This window comes from Linepithema humile, chromosome 1, assembly GCF_040581485.1.
Source record: "Linepithema humile isolate Giens D197 chromosome 1, Lhum_UNIL_v1.0, whole genome shotgun sequence".
NCBI lineage: Eukaryota > Metazoa > Arthropoda > Insecta > Hymenoptera > Formicidae > Linepithema > Linepithema humile.
The window spans coordinates 32978386-33000352 of record NC_090128.1 but is presented as its reverse complement, the minus strand read 5'-3'; the positions used below and the strand labels follow the sequence as shown (position 1 = coordinate 33000352).

The 21967-nt window shown below is 38.6% G+C and overlaps 1 protein-coding gene across 2 annotated transcripts in view; it reads right to left on the bottom strand.

The window, feature by feature from the left end:
* Nucleotides 1–21967, bottom strand: part of if (inflated) — a 63561-nt gene that overhangs the window by 18215 nt on the left and 23379 nt on the right. For both annotated transcript variants that reach the window (XM_012364774.2, XM_012364775.2), the window contains exons 3-4: nt 20109–20227; nt 5940–6111 (exon numbers count right to left, since the gene is read on the bottom strand). In XM_012364774.2, coding sequence (XP_012220197.1) covers nt 5940–6111; nt 20109–20227 — 291 coding nt within the window. The remainder of the gene's footprint in view (nt 1–5939; nt 6112–20108; nt 20228–21967) is intronic.

Genomic DNA, 21967 nt, shown 5'->3' with positions numbered 1-21967 from the left:
GTCCAGGAAATAACTATGCAGTATCTATGCTCGTTAACTAGATAACGCCGACAGCTTTTAGATATGGACGGTAATAACAGCAGTGAGGTCCAAGAGATCGATTTCGAAATTCTTCCAATTCAAATGTAAACTTATCCGTATACTTTATATTACTATTTATCTGTGCGCTTAGTTAAGAAAAACAATTATTGTACCATTGCGATAAATTTTACTAAGAGAAATTCCGCTGGACGAAGTCTAACATAGCAACGATATCGTGTTGACAAAACTGTATGTATTGAATACATAATGCAAGTTCATGGAATTAAAAAGAAAGAAAGGGAAGAGTGAGTTATTCTAATTATATACATTAAGAAGATTAAATCGTAGCTGTTAGCAGTGTAAATGACAGAAGACTACGCTCGACAATATACGATAATTGAGTCATCTTAGAAACGCAATTATCTACGCTAAGATTAATGGTATTCGATCTTTCTTGCGTTTATTCTTTTCAGAACGATCAAGTTTTCTTACCGTCTTAGTATTCATGCATTCGCAACTTATCGTTATCAGTAATTAAACCTATCGTATTATCAGCATATATAACAAGCGACAAGAATCAAAAGATAGCAGATCCTGTTCGCGTCGATGTAATTACAATTAACCGTTGTCATTAATATCAATGCGCATAAGTCATCGCTAATTAAAAAAATAAATCTATACAATTAACATAAAGACATGAATCTTTGAACATCTGGAGCTAATGAGAACCGGTATTACGAATAATCCGCAACGCCATGCGAGAGAGAATTGTTTTAAGGCCCGGGAAATCAATTAGACTGCATTTATATCCATCAATTAATTTTATCAATTTTTACAGTCACAGTGTCGCTTCGCGGTGGCGTTACGAAGTGCACAAACATGACGTAAAAAAATTGCGGAGGCCGGCTGTTAGCGCCGTCGATTCCCGCAATTAGTCGCCGATGTTAACTGCCAGTAGCGAATTATCAGAGCACAGCCGATAGAAGCCGACTGACAGGGTCAGTGCCATTCCGACGCCGCAGTGCAGACTACACTCGCAAGAAAACGCCGGGCGAGTGTGGGTGCGAGTGTTGTATATATCTGTGTGAGAGAGAGAACATATCCGGTGGCTCGTCCGCCGTCCCGTAGGACCCGGCCTTCTTCTACATACGCGCACGTACATACATACATTATGAACGCGACAGCAGCGGGCCCCTTGACAGTCGATCGGTCACTTTAGACGAGCTGTCAGTCACGCAATTACATCAATCCGGTCGCGGTCGTCTTCGCCGGTCGGCGGCGGTGGCGATCCGGTCGCGTCGCGTTACGAAAAAGCGGATACATAATGCGAGCGATCGGCGCCACTTCTCGTCGAACATCGGTGACACCGATGTGCGCTCCCAAAATAACGACGAGTGCAAGACGAAAACGTCAGGTCAGGTCAGGTCTCGAAGGGTCTCACAGAATAATTTCGTTCAAAGATGTCTGTCAATTTCTTATCTAATCCCTTTAATTCTGCAAGTTTTCAACATTGTTCGTAAACTCATTTGATTATAAAGGAATAACAATTATAAAAAATAAGAATAAGACATTTATAAAAACATTCGTAAAAAAACTCGAGTTTCATAATTTTTAAGCGGAATAAAGCTATCGTGTAAATGAGTGCTAATTATCAGCGAATTCTGATAACGGTATCACATGTGAAGTAACAACGAATGCGTCCGACCGCGATATATCATCGGTGGTTTACTATTTATAATCTTCTTCTTACGCTTTGCAAGGGTGCTATTCTCGTCTGCCACTCCGCTTTTAAACTTGAGTCGACACAACGACAAGTGGAAGAGACTTTTTCCCATCTTACAAGGAAACGCTCGCGGCTCTTTCTTTCTGACTCTGATAAACTCTGAATGTTTTACGGAGAAACTTAAAATAGAAGATATATACGCTTTCATGTGTGTTTTGACTTTAAACAACAATTTGGTTCTAATAGAACACTCGACATTCTGACAGAACATGAACAGAAGAATAAAAAATGCAAAATCATGAATGATTTCGGGCGTGAATAATTTTGGCGACGAAGCGCCTAAATAAAGAAATGCGAGCATTACAGGAGGCCAGCACGAGTTGTATGACCGACCCTTAATCGAGTTACGAGGAATGAATGGAGCTACTGTAATTCTTATTCCACACGCGTGTATGCATGTGTCGATGCGCGATTATATACTCAATATGCATTATCAGGTCATTTCTTTTATTTGCAAATAGGGGACAATCGCAATCGCAGTGAAAATATACATCTTTAATATTTTTTATGTCAATTATGTAATTAAAATTATTCAACCTTATTTCATAATTAATTGTAACTCTTTATATTTTACAATATAAATTAATAAAAAATTAATTATGAAATTAATTATTGCTACATAATATTAAAAATTCATGTCGTTAATTTCAATGTAAAATCTTTTTACCAAAGAAGCGATGGATTTTCCTAAATGAAATACGCACGATATTCGGTAGTCACATGTCCGAAAAGAAATTGTATCAATGAAAAGGCAACAACAAGAGAGAAAAAATATGATATTGCTTGTTGGAGATCGGTAGTCCGATCGTAATTCAAGTAGGATCAAGTGCTAATTGGCCTCGTTAGAACAGTGCCGAGTTAGTGCCTTAGTCGAGGCGCCTTCTAATTATTATCTCTTTTTTCCGATGCCTCCCAGCCACTCGAGCGAGTGGGCGCCTTTCATCAAGGAATGCACTTACTGTAAGTCTCCGTTGCTTTCTTCCTCTTATTTGTCTACGCATGTGAAAAATCTTCTCTACTCATTACGATGCATTCTTATCTAATTTGAAATTTTTTAATAGAAACAAGAAGTTTAATATATTTTTAATGGATAATAAAAAAATAATTAACTACAAAGCGATTGTAATTAAAATGTATAAACTCTATTTTGTATAATAATGTTTTCTGAGTATAGTGCATCATTGTATAATGAATAATGTTTTAATTCATAGAAATAGTAGTCGATGGAAAATTACATTGCATTCACCGGTTAGTCAGAAACTATTCCGCGAGCTCTAAAACAGGATCGAATCATCGTGTTATCCTCATATGGTGTAATCAGGACGTAGACACCCGACTTCTGCGTATTCGCGTTTCGCGAAAATTGCTCATAGTATGTCCTGCTATCACAACCGTGTAATTATTCTTCTTAATCTGTCGCAGTTATATCGTACAAGAGATAGAATTCATACCTTTATTGATTGCTATATTAATCAATAATAATATATCTAGTATCATTCTTTTATAATTCAGAAGTTTTTAGAAATATTTTATATCTATTTCTATATTTTCAATTTTTTTATATGATATAAACACGAAGAAGATCACTTATAGAAGCTGTTAGCTGTCGACTGTTTGTTCAGTAGACAACAACAGATGGGTAAACAGACAGCAAAGCGATTCAGCTCCAGAAAAGGCAACAATGAGCAACTTGATTCTGTCGGCGTGCGATAAAGTAACGCCCTAATGTCGACACGATGTTATAAACTCTGAGATCTATCGCCTCGCTAAAAAGTCTCCACGATTCTCGGGAAAAGCGGCACCAAGCCTCTTCGTTCGCTTAACCCGGCTCTTACAAATTGTTTAATTGTGCGGTCGTCGCGGAATTTCTGGACGATGAGCTCACGTCATCGCCGAGGCTGCACGTTTGCTTCCGCACTTTGCGTTCCGCGAAGATTTTGTGCCCGACCGCTTCGGTGAATTCTGATAATATTTATTTGGAAAGCAGCCAGAATACGCGGCATACTGACACATCATGATTCCGCAAAAGGATTTTTATATTCTTCGGAGGATTACTTTTACACAATTTTGCATTTTGTTTTAGAAATTAAATATTAATTAAATGCCCCAGTTTATATTCATGTGTTTCTAATAATTTTCCAATATTTATTTTTTTCATAATTAAAAAATTACTGAAAAATTGCGAGACTTTTATCATGAAAAATAATTTAAAAACTGATAATTAATTATATTATTAAAAATTTATCATTTTAATTATTTAAGAATTTTGATTATATTACTTTGTTCAATTTAAATTTACACTATTCAGTCCACGCGAAAACGGATATTTGAGTCTAACCGTCGAACGACCGGAAGTGCGCCAATTCGCATGCTGTAAACACGCGGCAGGGTTGCCGAAACGCTCGTATGCATGTGAGGAAGCGCGCGTCTTTAATTGCGGGACAGTTATTCTAAAAACATACGTCGTGTTATTTGCGTCCTCGCAGACGAAGCTTCTAAGCAACGCAAATACAAACTGCGTAGAGAGATTTTTTAAAATTGCTTCAAGTAAATGCAGATTTAAGCTGATAAAATTTCAGGAAGGAATAAAAGTGGAATCCACACGGTAGTCGACCGAATAATAGCTCATAAATTTCTATACAAATAGGAGATCCATAAAGCGCTTAGCATTATGATAGAGTATAATACCTTACAATAACTTGTCTCCACGTTGATAAGCACGAAATGTGGTACTTTTCGAAAAGGAAATACCACAGTATTATTATCGCGAAAAACAAGAAGAAATTTATGACCGTAGAAACTGATTACGAATAGAAAGAAATTTCTACGTTTGAAAGAAAGATTACTTTTAGTTTATGGACGCTTTAAAAATCTAGCGAGGAATTCTAGATAATTATTTTTTTTAGTTTTAGTTTTAAAACTGTAAACAGTGATAGACATATTCGATTAGATTTATTTCATCAAAACAGACGGAATAAATTGTTATTGCATATCTTAAAATTCTTGGGTGTGGTTGCATTTCTGCGAGGTACGCCGCTCGTTAACTCGCTGATGTAAGTACTGAGATCATCGCCAATTAGACTCGATATCGTTTATAAATCATGGCGGAGCGGGCGGGACGGTGCCGAAAGTCGATATGTCCTTTCTCATTAAAAAATACGAGGCAGAACTACGTGGTCGGCAGGAAGTATCCTGTTACGTGGCGTATTTATGGTGGCTACACTGCGAGGACACGACCATATGTCGGTTGCGATCCTTGCTGTTCTTGCAAAGGAAATTCGTTCTCGTGAGATCCTCGAAGAGGAGGATGAAAACAATTTACTTTCAAACAAAGTGAAAGCTACCCTCTTGAGTTTGAAAGAGTGTGCCTTCGACTTTATCTCGTGCCTTGGAGTGTGCCTGTTTACAACTGTTTATAACACTCGATGCGAGCGTAGTCAGGCGTACAAAAATTTTCAAAGGTATTCTTTTTTTTTTTTTTCATTTTTCTCTGTAAACCGAGATATATCGGGACGACGGCGACGCGATGCGCGCACTATAAATCGTACCGCCCTCGAGAGTTCGATATACTGGTGATGGAAAGAAGACCGACGGTGTGTGAGAGTGGAAATTAAACAGTCGCCCGTGCATGACTCTGTTTACCTTGCCTGTGAAGTCGTTTCGTTACAGAACGGAAGTCTTCACAGAACGACATTCGTTTTGTTAACAATTGAAGTGGACGGAGGCAACAGAAGTCGCGTACTTTCTCCAAACTACAGATACTAAAATAACACGTATGATGTTTGTGTTGAAACGCGAGCGTAAAAGTAGCAAAACTGTTTTTAATTTTTGTTTCTAATTATCCCTTAAATATCCTTTTGCAGCTAAAATTAATTTTGACAAATAATCCATGTTAAGTATCCTTTATTTTAACAACTCTGTTAGGATAAAACAAATGTAATTAATTTTTGTTATCTCAAAAATTTTTATAAAGATTAGAAAAATGTATTAAGTACGAAAAACTGTCTTTATCTCGAAATTTTAACTTGACGTTTAATTATGATGCAATTGTGAATACGGCGTCAATTTTTCCCTAAATTTGTTAAAAAAATTTGCGTATTTCTGCAATACTGCCAGAAATTTTTTGAAAACTTACTCGTGCGACAAGGGGAAAATTCCTGAGATTGATTGAAATTATTAGCGACGACCCAGCACGTGCCCACCGGCTCTCTTCTGTTGCCCACCGTGGATTCCTTGCTCCATCGGGTGTCATCGGGATCGTATTTGGGCTGCGACACGGAGAACCAGATGTACCTGGGCGCACATGCCTGCGAACATAAAGCGAGATATCGCCGCTATTAATGACTCGTAACTCGTCTCTCATTGCGGTCAGAGACGCGGTCGTTTGTAGTTTCTAACGATCGTTTCGATCGCAATTAAAACACGCGCTGACCGGTTCCGCCGTCAGTCGTTAAAGGCATTTACACGCCAGGAAAAGAAGAGTACGCACGTACGGCAAACTTGCAACGCAAAACGCACATAGCATGTTTACGGTCGCAATTATACATCATCGGCATCACCGTTGGCAAGTTGTCTGCAATAACAAGTTGTGTCCAATTCTCATTTTTCTTATTTAACGCTAAACTGTCAGATGAAACGGCGGAATATATCATTAAAAGTAAAATTTTATACATGCATAATTTGTTCTGTATTGATTTTGGTGAAATTTCAAGCACTTTTTTCTGCAAAATTATAAAAGCTTATAAATTGCGATAAATTAAGTGCTTTATGTGAATTAGTTTCACAAATGTTTTCCTTTTTTTATAATAAGAAAAGTATGATTTGTACTACTACTTTGCGCAATGACTCATTCAGCGATAAATGTATGGTGAGAATACAGACTTCAAACATGTTTAGTAACCCCAAGAAGCGCATTGCGCAATCCGCACGAATCACTGCTGCATTTAGAAGTGCACGTGCCTTCCGCGAGATGCAGTCATATTTACGTGCATACGCCTTGCGTGCTTTGATGATTCCAGTGGTAAAAACTCCTTTCTGCTGCATAATGTATTTTTGCCGCAGCTAAACATTATGCATTACTAGGCATTCGATTATTGCAGGCAGGCACCATTAATGCTAAATTCATGCCTCAGGCATTCTCTCGTAAATACGCGTTATACTTGGACAAGCTGCAATTTGATTTCATTCCGGTAATGCACGAATGATCTCGCAAGCGGCCACGATGTTGCACGGCTCTTCCAGACCGGAAGTCCCTTAGCGTCAAATGCAACGCTGTAACGCTTATTCTAGCAGAAAGCTTGTGAAAAACGTCAATCACTGTAAGTTTTCAATTTTTTTCTCTCTTTTCGATTCAATTTTTAATCTTAAAAATATTTTAAACTATGTTAAAACAAAATGCGATTAAATTTAACAATTTTGAAGCTTATATTCGCTAAAACTCTTGAAATTCTAACGTAAATAATTATTAATAATTCAAGATTAAAATGCCATTTTTAATCTTGAATTTTTAATCATTTTTAAAAATTTGATTCTCGGTATGTATCGTTAAAATTTACGAGTTACGATAGCAGAAAACTATGCTATAAAATTTTAACCAGGATTTATGACATTTCTTTTTGACGATAGATTAGTTCGACGAAGCGCGCTTGCAGAAACTATTTCGCTAGATGGTCCAATCCGGACGCGAGCGCTCTCACGCACAATGATCGTCGCATTACGTCAATCATCTGTACTTGACCAAGCAAGCAGAAGCAGCTGATGGCCTTAATAACGACGACGTAACGTATGTGCGAGCGTATAACGGCGGTATTTATGCCCGATGCCTCAGGTCCACATCGTAAATCTCTCGAAATACGCGCGCGACCTGCCCCGACGACAACTTATCGCAGAACACATTGCATATCGCTACGGTTAAATTGTTGGAACGTGCAACATACGCATTCCCCGAGCGCTACCGTACATTCTGTTCATTCGGAAAGATAAAGAACCGCGTTGTAAGACTTGCTAATACTTCAAATGCCCTTCAAGGCTAACAGTAAATATGCATGTGTATCGAAGTTGCATAACGTAACATTTTATCATTGCAATATATCGGTAGAATACCGAAAACATATCATTACTTTTTTATTTCATACTTTTTTTTCATTTATCTTGCATGTGTAATGAAATGGAAGCGATAAAATTTGAATTTGTTAAAAAATCGTCTGAAGACGTTATGCGACTTCAGAAATAGCACAGTGGCTTCTCGCATGATTGTGCAATTTGTCGCTGGCCATCATTTTAACTGTTTTTCAAGGCCGTGATGTGTAAATGAGTCTCATCCATGCGCACGCTGATTCCGCATGCACGTGGATCGCGTGAACGACGCCCGAGCTCTTTAGCGGACCGAGAGATTACAACGGGCGCAACGTTCGCGCAAACGATACACACACACGCAAGCATGCATTATTAATTGCGAGCCAATTAAGACGTTACAACGATGCGCCATTACGCGCCATCCCTCGCGGGGACGACGCCGTGCTTCAATCTTAATCGAAAATTATGAAAGGACTCCGTTTTGATTAAGTTGCACCCTCAGCGAAAACGTAATCAGGCCGATAATAAATCCGCGATGCTCGGGAACTCGGGATGATTCGAAAGAGTCGCCCTTGATGGCTGTCCGTCTTGTTCCAAGCGCACTAATTAGAGGAAATCAGGAACGTAACTGTACTTAAATGCCGCGTTATTACCGTCGTATCTGAAATTCGTGAACAAGCCTTTCGCAAAAAGGTTACCCGAACTGATTGTTCCGCGAAGATTTTTGTTCGCGTCAGCGGAGCGCGGCTTTTGAGATAATTCCGACGAACCGCAGGCTGATTGAACGTAACGATCGTCACGCCGTTCGGCCTGCCTATCGACAATCGTCGAAGAGAGAAGACGAAGAACACGGGAAAGGAAAAAAAAAAAAAAAAAATGACGCGCCGAAGTGCCGCAATTTATCCATTGCGCCAGTTTAGCTCAATCGCCCGAGTTCGCTCTAGTGCGCGCGATCTGACCGTTTGTGGACGCCGAAATCGTTTATGGGCAGTTCGCCGATACGGGTCACTGATAGGCCTGATCTGCCGACGAAGCTCGTGAATTATTTCGCACAGAGAATATTTTAAGAAATTTTTATTCAGCGACATTTAATTGGATATTAATTTAATTACAATTTTTTCTAAACGTTTTCTCGTTAATTTTGTTTTCTTTTATTTTTTTTTCGATCTATACATTGTAAAACTTTTATACAATAATTCTTTGTGTGTTAGAATATGCTTTGCCGTTTTGGAGTATTAAAACTGAAAATCATCTCTCGATATGATAAACACCGGAAATTCCGCTTTCAACGTTCAATCGAGACGTCGGCACGTCGAGGATGCTGTTAGCAATCTTGAAATTTTTCTTTACACAAGTGCGATTAAAGACATAATAACTGAGAATGACAGACTGCTGTAAAACGCAATAAATTACCGGTCACAACGATCGCGTGAAGCGGAAAAGTACGCAGCGCAAATCTATAGCCTCGATCTCGAGAGTGCGTTTCGATGACGCGAAAGTGCGTGCTTCGTAATAAACGCGAGTAATTCTCGGTTCATTAGCAAGGATAGAGGAATCTAAATGCCGCTGGCGAGATACGCGCGCTAAAGACGCGCCTTTGAGCTAACAGCGCGAGGGCTCGACCTCATGGCTTTTGCGCAATCAAATCGCCGTGAACAAACACCGCTAATAGCCGGAAATTAGAGTTCCCTGAAACCCAACCGTACATTTAGAATAACTATTAAGTGTGGAACGAGCGAGAAATTAGGAAGATCCTGTTTTCGTTTAGCAAATAGCACAGTAAATTTCGTTCGCAATTAGCAGAAGATGAAAACTAAATATTTTCTCTGTAATATTTGCTTTCTCCTACTTCTCTTTATGGTCAAATTAGATTTTAGCTTACAAAACATTCTGTAAATATTAAATATTAACATGTAAAAAACTTGTGACAGAAAAAAAATACCGAAAAATGCATCACATCATATTTAATTAAATTATGCCGTTCTCACAAGACACGAACAACGTGCAACGGTGCATGACGAAGTGCTATAAAAGAATCCTGCGAATAATTAAATGCAGCGTTAACGTTCACGCGACGAACAATGAAACAGCACGATGATGATTCGGTGGAATACGTAGTGAAATTTCGAAGGTGTGGCCGGCTCGTGATACGTGCTTCATTAAAGAGCGCGGAAGAAGATTTAAAGGGAAGTAATGATGTGGTGTATGCGTGCGACGGGGCACTTTTGGACGGGCATTTCGTGCGGCAGGAAGCTCGCGGCAATGAAATTGCCCAAGGAGCCTCGACGGGCAACGTGCGTCTAATTGTACGAGAGCGGGTAGGAGAATAATAATATCCGTCTGCGCACGTTCCGCTTCGTCTCATTCGCTTTTCCTTTCCCGATCGCGCGCGCGCGCACGCGAGATTCGCGCGTCTACTCTTCATTAAAAAGGCCCACTTGAGAAAAGCTTAAAGACGGCTAATGACACGGTGCCTTTAATGTCTTCACTCGACTCCGCTCTTTCTCGTCTTTCACCGACAGTGCAACCGCGCGCAAGAACCGAACGGCGCCGCGGCTTTTTCTTCGTCGCAGCAAAACGCCCTTAACAGGCCGTTAAAGTAAACGGACTCCCTTTTCACTTGATCTTCTCTATGGTCAAACAGCGCGAAAGTCCAAGAAACGTTTGAGAGATTCCTAAGGGACGAGATTAGGATGTCTTTCAAGACGTTTTCCAGACGTCTGGTTTAAGAAATTCTCATTCAAGATCGTAAAATTTTCAGATTTTTCTTTGCGTCTACTCAGATTTCATTTTCGTTACAAGACAAATACATTAGCTTTCCGCATAACAGCAGAATATTGTTAACATTTATAATTTGTAACATTATTTCGTTTGATTAAGCAGAATCTTTCCACTTTGATGCCAAATATTTTTACAAAGAGCACACTTCAAAATAGTGGCGGCGACAATGTAATTTCCTGTTTGCACACATGTGTTACACATTGCAAACAATAAAGGTCGATTGTAGCAAAAGATAGGAAGACCATGCGTAGGACTGGTTGCCTTTGAATTTCTCGATCGTAAACTTGGACAGAGAATCGTAAAAGCTCGCCTCGTTGCCAGATTCAGTCTTGCGATTTATTTTCAGACGCGAATAATGTAAACAATAGCTTTTCCCAGCTTGAAAAAGACTTATCGAGTGACCTAATTAATCGGATTTCGGAATCGGAGAATCTTGAATCTTTAGACATCAATAACTTTTGCTATCTTTATATTTTTATTTTAAAAAATTACATCATAAGAATTGCATTGAGAACATTTAAATTTAGAAAAACAAAAATACTTTCTTATTTTTTAAATAAATTATTTCACGTAACGTTATAAAATGAAAAAAATTTATGCAGTCAAGTGTGATACAAGCCCATGAAAAGAACGTCGGGGCCGGCGATCACAAATTATGACATCTTTTTTTACGCTGACGCACGTACTGATACGCGTCACTAAGCTTTATCTGTGGTCGATCGATAAATTTGAAAAAGAAAAGAGGGTTCGACCGGGAATCGTTTCAGCGGGAAGCCGTCGGTGAAGGCGAGAGTTATTTTCGGGCTTGAATGAGGTCATCTTGGGTCGGATGCACGCAATCCGTTCTCTCGAATAGATCGTACGGTGTTTTCAACCAGTTGACAGTCCATTAAAGTCCCGTAGGAAGAATGGAATCGCATTCTTCAAATCGCCGCGAACAATTCTCCATCGAATTTTTCCGGATCAATAAGAGTTGACGAATGTAAGAACGAGCTGACAATACAACAGATCTGCTAATGAAATGCGTTATCCGAATAATATATATAAATAATATATATATATATATATATATATATATATATATATATATATAATACATTATATATTATTATACATTGATGTAGAAGTAAAATATCACATTTGCGAATGTTAGAAAACGAGACGGTTAGGTCGAGCGAGACATCGGCGTTTCAAAACATTAGCCGATATAAGGCAGTTGATAAACAATAAACGCCTCTCGATACGAAAGACGAGCTAAATGACTTAGCGAAAAACATGAGGCTGACCGCCGATGCGAGCCACGGAGACAGAGTTCTCGTTCGTCCGTCGGCTAGTGAACACATCCTTGTAATTATTCTAAAATATACTTATACTTTTATTAATTATTTCGCTGTCGTTTCTACCAAGTCCCTACATTGATAATCTTTAAATATTTAAAATTTTTGTCATGTATATATAAAAGTAAAGTATTTTTAGAAAATTGTAAAAAGAAAAAACTTTCTGTCATATTTTTGTTAAAAAAAATTATTAATCTTATTATTATAAAAAAACGCAAGAATTCAATACATTAAAGAAAAAGAAATGTTAAGTTATCTTAAATGAATATTACGCAGAGTTGCATAAAATAAGCGTGTCCAAAAATAAATTTTGCAATACGTCATTTTGTATCCGCACAGATGATAGATGTGCGGTTTTACAATTCGATCTGTTATAACGTTAATGCGACATATGTCATAATCTTGTTTCACTCAAGTTGCCGGACAGACACATAAGGGTTGGGACGATTATCAGCAAAGGTACAGCCGGAACTCGGCGAACGGTCAAACACGTGGAAAGTGGCACGTAAAAACGCAACGACGAGCAAAAGCCGATTTAGTCTGGACGAAATGGGCCCGTAATAGCCGGTCATAAAACATCATATACTCATCTTTCACAACGGACACCGAAATATTTTATTTATACCAAATTAAATTAATGACGCGACCAAAAATCACTGGCGAAGTCGTCGTGCCTGCCTCACGAGCAAAAAGCGTTGATTCGGGGGCATTTGACGACTTAATGGCGAAATTGAATTGCATATGTCGGTGCAATTAAGCACCGAAATTCACTCACTCGATGATAACATCGAGCTATTAAAATTTCTCTCGTAAATAAAGGCGTTTTAAGGATTATTAACTCACCCATGAATTACCTGTTTGTTATCTGTATTATTATATCCATCGTTAAATATTATCATCATTAAAAAAATATTTATTTATATAATATTTCTTTCGTATAAAATAAAATTCTAAAAATTTATTTATGCCGCAAGTTTATCTTGTGACGGAGTTATTTAAGTGTAATTTGTGCTCACAAATGATTAACGAAACGAAAATCTGGAAGAACGGCTACCGTTTTTTGGAGCGGAGATAAATCACCCAGAAATGAATGGCTTCGCGTCTGAATTCGCTGGGCTCCCGTAGGAACATCTTTCACCTGGCTCCTGTCTTTTTGCCGGGAGAAACGGCTTTCGCGAGCGACAGGATAACAGAGTAGCGGCGTAGAGGGATATTTGCGTGATGAAGGTGGAGTCTAAAAGACGGAGGTGGTTTGCGGCGCGTCGCCTTAGTTTCGAGGTTGACTCACCTCGCGGTTAGTGAGTCACAACATTATTTATATATCATACGGTTGCAGTCGCGGGACCGCAGCCAGGCGCCTTGGGATTGTTCATGTAAGATTTACCTACTTAAAGAGGACTGAGGATTTGTCAAGCGGTTGATGTGGCTTTCCGGCCACAAAAATCTGAGAATATCAGTAAGCGCTATTTCGCCATTATTTCCACTCGTTGATGTGATATGTATTGTACAAATCTGTGCACAATAAAATAATTTAGTTTCTATTTTTAATAACCTTTAACATTTAATATATTTTTTGCAAAGAATTGCTATTGTAATAATAAATGGAAGAAAAAATGTAATTAAAATGTAATTAAATGTAATTAAAATGTAATTTAATTATTCTAAACAGTTATAATATAATTTTTCCTTTAATTTAGAAAATTTCAACACAATAAAATATTTCGTAAGACTTTCTCACTGCCAGAAGCGTTTCCGTCTCCCACACATATGATATTGTCGCTAGGACGAATGTAACGAAGTGCATGAGCGAGCCGGAGAGCACGAAAGCCCGCTGCAGGCAAAAAAACGGGCGTTTAACGGGCATCGCAATTTGTCCCGTCGACAAAACACAGAACCGGAATGCGTATTGTCCATTCGCTGGATTATTCTCCTTACCGCTCCAAAGAACTACTCTCTCTCGTGCGTTCTCATCGGACGAGAGGTGTTGATTCGTTGAATAGAAAACCATCAAAATTTATTTTCGATTGAACAAGCGTTCTTAAGAAACTAGGGTTTGAAACTTGAAACCGATGCTTTTTCGGTAGTTTATTATTTTGATCCAGTAGTTGTAAAAAACTAAAGTGCATAATATTTCTCTAAAATCATTTAAACAATTATCGATACAAGAGAAAATTAAATTGTAATTAATGAGTGAGTTAATAATTTTTGAACTTTATTTTTCTGCAAGAAAAATTTCCAGCATTTAAATCGGTCGGCTTTAATAACGAGTGAATGAATTTCGACACTTAACTGCACATTCAATTTCGCTGTCAAGCTTTGTCAGATTCTTATTGTCACAAATAACAAAAACTTTCGTGTGTGTAATATAAGAATTTAAACTCAGCAAAATTATACGGGTTTGTGAACTGTTCTCATTGTCATGAGTTCATTCACAAATCGTTCTTAGTCGTTCTTATCAGTAAAATATATTGCATGAATGATAAACTACAATGCACAGACAGACAGATAGACAGATCGAGATATTGTGATTTATAATTGGCGAACATTGACGATCGACCTTTTCTATGAATGCAGACTTTATAATTCTATCTTAATCTATACAATTTTCTTTATCTTTTCTCAACTACTCATTCCTTCCTTATCGCGATGTGCCGCGGCAAGACTGGCTCGGCGATTAACAAATCCCCGAAAAAAATTGGGGACAGGATGATCGACGATGCCACACGATATCTTTCGCGTAGCCGCGAGAATTTCTCGAACATCGTCCTGTCGGTGCCTGCCGACAATGGTATTTCCATTCTCACAGGCGCCGACAAACGATGATCTTGGACCTATCGATCGAACACATGCGCGCGCTCAGGCTCTCGCCAATTCCCAAAAAGGGCGAAGCATCGAGAATGAAGAAAGAAAGAAGCTCGAGGATGAAGTGGCGAAAGGTACAGGACGCGCAGCGAACTCCGGCTGGCAGAAGACGAAGAGCAGAAGGAAAGGGGAACGTGTGGAGGCGGAGGGAGCTACACAGGGGGTTTACAGACGGACGGGAAGCGAAAGGGGACAAGAGGATTTCGTACAAGGCTCTGCTTTCAGGCTGGGTCGTCGGGGTCGCGATTGTCCTTTGCTTTGATAGCGCGCGCTGGACTCGGTTAACTTTTAATCGATGCGTTTTTGCCGACGACGACGAAGGCGACCCGCCAACGGGGGACAACAACATCGTGGCTTTATCGTCCTGCCTTGACCATATTTTATTGTTGCCGATTGTTCCTTCGTTTCTGTCTCTCTTCACCCGGCGGAACGCCGGTTTTTTTATCTCTTCAGAAGAGTTCCGCCCTTCGTCTCTGATTCTCTCTCTTTCTTTCAGCATCACATATTGCATTCATCGAATCTTTTCTTGAGCAGGATTTCGCATAATCAAAATCAAATGTCATGTTAATTCAGCAAAATTTACAATAAGGCAACATAAATTCAAAAAGGCATTGTAAAATTCATTAGTCATGCGGAATTTATAAATAATTACTTTTAAATAACATTTTTTAAATTAAATTTTGAGGAAGATAGCCGAAAAATCATTAATAAATAATATTTGTCAGTCAACTATATTTCAAAAATAAATTTAAAGTTCAAATATATCAAAGATAATAATTTGCTAACAAAGATTAAATTCGTATTGTCAACTGGCGATTCTTACAAAGAAAAGTCAAAAAGGAATTCTTTAACTTTGACTTTTCCTTGTATTTATATACATTATAGTTTAATGATAGTTTTCACTTTCTTTAATTTTTCGAATTTACCGTGGGAAAACTATTGTATTGGTAATTGATTTTAGCCTTTGATATCTTCGATCAGTTGAATTATTGACAAAGCTGTATTTCCATTCGCTAGAAAGTGCATCGCCTATAAATCTCGCATCGAATAATAGCGAACCACACCTTCACTTTATTTGGGAAGAGAGAAAGAGAATGCGCCGGAGAAAGGTCCGAAACGCGGAGCATCTGGTAGCAATCAGCGCGAGAGGCGCATCTTTGAAATGTCGGCAGATCGCGAGAGAGACGCGCCCCGGAGGGGGCGCGATGAAAAAAGGAGAAAAAACAAATTAAGAAGTGCCGTTGAATTGGATCGTGGCAAAAAGGGACGAACGTCTGCCGCGGAGGACGCGCGAGAGGGAGGAATGCGTCAGCGGTGAAAGGTCCGCCAGTCTCCGACGCCGACTCCCGCGATGACCAGAGGGAGAGACCTAACACCGCACGACCTACAAATTACCCCTGCACATATCATATGTACGAGAACGAAAGGGCAACCAGGAAACGACCTTTCGGTGCCGCCCTCGTAACCACGAGATCGTTAAATCGCACCGACGCACGAGGCGCCCAGCGTCGTATGCATAATGCCACAGGCATTTCGTTTATTATGCGAGCCTTAGATCACGTGTATAAAAACATGATATACTATAATATTCAGGCTGTTTTCAAAGCATAGAATAGCTAAATTTACTACTTTACTGTTTCTTCCACATTTATAATTAACTTCATTAAAAAGAAAACCAGATAATGTTAAAATTTTTTTAAATTTGATTTTTTCAAATTCTTTTAATAAACTGTAAGACCTAAACTGTGGTCTCATAGACGATTATACAATGTTATTGCATAAATTTTTTAATACCATCCAATTTCTATGGCACCCTCATAGACTTATAGACTCCGGTTCACCTTTCTTGCGCGGTCTTTTGTTTCGCGGACGATTAACGGCAAAGTACTTGCAGTGATCGGATACCAAAGGCGTGAAATTCGCCGCTAGAGATCGAAATGAGTTATTATTCGCCTACGGCGACCGACAAAAAGCATTAACGAGTTTCTATTCGACGAAGTGACAACCGCTCCCGGCACTCAGGAGCTCGATCTCGACAATAGGAAAGAATATGATTTTCTACGAGATCATGCATTATATTTCATTGTTTAAGTAAAATAACTAGAAGAAACACTGTTTTTACTACTTGTTTACAGAATAACATCGATTATTTTATTTATTAATGTTTAATGGTATTATGTGTTCTATCGCTTTTATCAGAAGAACGAGTTCACATCGGGTTAAACTAGACACGAGTTTATATGCTCACGTCCGCATATGATTTTCGAAAGGCACCGAACTCGCCGGCAGGGACGTCAGTCGCGCGTGACGGGCATAGCGCAGCGCATCGACACATTGTTTTAGCGCCATAGGCAGGCGCGTTAAAGTCTCTACATGCGATATCGCATATTCGACTCACGCGCGCACCTCCGGTCGTAAAAGAAGGCGACTTGGCAACTTCCACCAGCTACAATTTTTTTCTAATGGAACTAAGAAACTAATCACTGGCATAAATCGAATTTCAGCGGACCATTGTGAATCTTATTTTTCTATGTATATCAAGAAGTACAAATATATTAAAAGTTCTATCTAGAAATAAAAACTGCCGATGCGTTATTTACTTTCTTTCAACTACGAATATTTCGAAGCCATTTTTTATTGTCATTCTTTTTTAGTTCGATAAATGCGCGTTTTCCTTTATATATTTTGTACATATTACATAATTGTCAGCGTTACCTAATTATTGAGCAGAATAATAACGAAAAAATCAAGTTCTGCGAAAATGTGAAAGAGAAGGAGTTCGAAACGAAGGAGTGAAGATCGTTCCTTCGCATCTGCGCTGGTAATAATTACTTATCTTTAATTTGCGCGAAGGGGGGACAAAGGCGACACGGAGAAAGCAGGAAAGAACGACCGCGGAAAAAGCTGTGCGCGCTTATTCGAGAACGCGCGGTTTCGCATTCTGGAGTAAGTAGATAATTCCGGCGTAACGTACGGACGCGCCCGGTACGACGGATGGGAATGTCGTCGGCGGGACACATAACGTGTGGTGACGTCTCGCTATGTGAAAATTACGCGAGCATGAGAACGATAATCGTCGTTAATACGCCTCTCACATACGAATGCGGCCTTATTTATAGCTTTCCCCCTCGCGGACTATCGCCTCGTCATGAGGCCCCGGATTCGCTCCAACCGACCGTATCAAATTTCCTCGAAATCCACCTAGTCATTCACATATCATTTTTAACCAAGCAATCACTTAGAATTACTTTGGCGTTATGAATGCCCTGAGCAAATAATCGATGAGACTTCACGATCTGATCCAAGAGTCTCAATTTTAATGAATCTCTAATTTGAACAAATGCCTACACTTTTGTAAAAAAAAAACTTTTTATTTAAACACAAACACAAATGTAAAATAAAAGATAAATTATGAAAGAAAGTAAAATAATATTTTTTAAATATTCTAAATTTTTTTAGGACACTATATATACAATCGCAGATATTAAAATATTCGTGTAATAAAATAACAAAGTTAATAAAAAGTAGTAAAAATGATTATTTCTATTAAAAGTGATTATATTGTCAGCTCGGTGTTCTAAATCGTTTCGAAAACTGCAGTGAATTCCGTCCGCCTACAGATTTGCAAGCGCTGCTTCCTGACCACCCTTTTTCTCCGCTCATTCGTTCAATCTTCGCATCCGCCACCAAAGCGGCCACCGCAACCGTGCGTGATGAGCATACGCAGATGCGTGCATAGCGTAGTCTCCTGCGCTTAGTGTAAGCGCAGCGCACATAAAGATAGATAAGATCGGCTCATACATCATAGGGACCGCCGTGCGGTTCGGGAGAGGAAAAAAGGGACCCAGGAAACTCCGAGAAGGGCAGAGATCTTCGCGTTAGATTGGCAACCGACCTCTTGCTTTGCGCGGGAAACATTCCTATTGCGAGAATCGCATCTCAACGCGAGGGCGGACGGCAGCGCGTGTGTTATAGTATATCGCGAACGTGCCGGATCGTACTAACGGAACTCTCCACACGCACTCTGAATTGGAAATCCGCGTGGAAGCTGCGAAGGGGCGGATAATGACTTTAACGCGTATCACAGATGGCGGGTGTTGATAACGAGGAGATGCCCGATAAAACGGGCGGGGATCGAAAACTGTAATTTTGTATGCGTGGGGCAAGTCGGAGTTAGTAAAAAAACTAACAGTTTTAACACATACTGTATAATAAAATATATTCTATCTGCATTTAGAAAGATCTAAATTATTTTTTTATTGCTTATGAGAAAAATTTATAGGTTTTCTACATTTATAAATTAAAAAATTATAAGTTTATATAATTTTTTTATACCCAACAGCTGTAAATTTAAGAAATTTTGAAGACTAGAATACAGATGTATTTCTTGATGTTCTACAAAAAATATTTTTTAATTCTCTCTAATTACTGTGCAACGTAATTGCTTCATCAAAGGTAAATAGCCTAGCATTCTGAATTCCGTGCTAATTCGACTTGCTCCGAAGACGTCACAAACGAAAGGAGGAACGTGCTGGGAATTCGTTTGTTTTCGAACCCTGAAATAGAAGCTGCGGCCTTCTGGGAACACACGTCTGTATAATGTCTCAAAAGATCTATCCGAGACTAGATATAAAATTCACCAGCAAACGTATTGAAAATTTAACGAAAAATTCGCATTTAACAACGTCTTCATTGTCCAATCTTTTATTTCTCTAATTATTCATATTCTTTTCTATTCGCTTTGAGAGAATTTAGTCTTGGAAGAAGCAAGATTAATAACTCAACTAGAACTCCAACGTTTATTTTCATTGGCACATTTCGTTTATTTCATTAGGCTTACAGAACATCTCGGATGATTGGATTTCTAAGAATTATAATTGCTATATGCAGTTAAATAAAGTTAACATCCGCTATAATAATAAATTGTTGTATTAAAAATCAATATAATTGCTAATAATTATATAATTATTATTATTTCTTAAAGCCTGTCTGCCAAAAATATACATTTTTCAAGTCACGATGTTGGGACATTAAATGCTTGTAAGTAAAACGTGTACCAATTGAATATTAATTGAATGCAAGTTGAGTCATTAATCAGAAATTCAACGTTATATTTGATACGCTCGTAATTAATTATCATAACTGCGTCTTAAGTCACGTCGAAGAATTATTACACCACTGATAAAGCATACGCTGACGTTTCGGTTAAAGTGCAAGTCGTGCATTTTGATATCGGAGGTCGCACTTACCAGAATCGGGCCTCCGTCCTTGCTAGAGGCTGAAACCGTGGCGCCAAACCACTGCAACGTCTTGTTGTCGATTTGACTCAAGCCACTGACCACACTTGGGTTTCTGACGTGATTGTGTCCTGTGATAACAGATACTTTTCTTTAATCAATTTCACTGAGATAATATCTTTTTTATTATTAAAAAAATTAAATTATATTTAGAAATTGAAAAATAATCATTATATATACATCATAAAAGTACAAATGCAAAACATAACCAATATTTATTAATGAAACAGTTTGTAAAAAAATACTTGAATATTATGAGATTCATTAAAAATAGTAAAAAATATTAAAAAATAAACGAGTTGCATGTCTATTTTAAATATTAAAGCTCAAAATAAAGCGCAAAAATAAATCGATATAGAAATTTCTATATCATGATTATATTGAAGTATAATGTGCTGAAGAAATGATTGTTCTCAAATCCATCTGGATTACTCAGAAGTTAATCGGAGAGCGCAGTAAGAATTAGTATCAAATTAGTATCTAGTTATCTTGTCGGATAGTACCTGGAAGTAACCAAATATGTCGCTAGATGAGATGAAGCGAATATACGATGGAATGGAATGGTATAAAATGGTAAGGACGAGTCTCATACTGACGTTTGCGCATCTGGTAATCCAGCCGTGAGGTTAATCTCAATCGAACCGAGCCTTCGTGATATTCATCATATCAATGGTACCATTTCTGGAAGGTAATTTACTGAAGAATATCAGCCAGCCACGCGATATCAGGCAGACGAGTACAAAATGATCGATTCGTGAATTGCGTTTTTTTCAGATCGTTATTATCCTTCATCATATTATCGAGAAAGAATACCGGTCAAGAGATACATTGGCTATATATAGAAATCTGATTTATGCGAACGAGAAAAGAGTGAGTATATCGGTTTTGATCATACATCGAAAACGAGGAAGAATTTTGTTGATTATTCAATTGCTCTCAAAGCAATTTTAGCATATAAATAATATGAACAAGATGTGCGTAATCATATTACAATGATATGAAATAGAATAATAAACGAGCGAGCTTGATAAACAATGCTGTTTAAGATGATTCCTTAATAAAAGTAACTCGACAACGCCGCGTAAGATCGGCCGTGCAATTATCGTTCGATGATCTCGGGAGAAGAGTCGCAGACAGGTGTCACAGTGAGGAAAGAAGTGCAACTGTGCATTTTTCCTCGTTGATTTTGCGAACGGAGCGAACCCGTTAGACCGTATCGGTCGTCTTTGGTCCTTAAAGGGAAGTTGTCCTTTGCCTCCCAATCCTTACCGGATCGTCATGATTGGGAAGCAAGCGGACAGAATGTGATTCTACAAACTCGCATACCAAAATTAATTGGACTGAAACATATATTTTACGCTTAATAACACACTATACTTTATTTATCAATCAAGAATTATAAATTTTTATTAAGTAGAAATAAGTTGTTAATTAAAAAAAACATACTTCCAAATAATTTGGTAATGTCTCTTTTATTTTTTACTAATAAATTAATTGTAAATGCCGAAGACAGCATTTTCGATTGTCAAAAATTGATTCTCGGACAGCATGCAGCAAGAAACATTAAACCTTCGGAGAGGCAGGGCTAGGGCACAGCGATCTTACGGTTTTCTGTATTAGGCATCGTTGGCTTCTTGCCGCGAGACACTTCTTAGTATCTCTGGACAGTCCGGCACTCGGCAGAGTGTTACGGCGAGAGGAGTTCCCCGAGACCAACGTCTTCGCTCGAGTGGCCGACGAGTGAGTGACCTCGGAGACCTGCGCGCAAGATCTCTTCCTCGTACGCAAGCGGAATCAGCGATACGCGATCG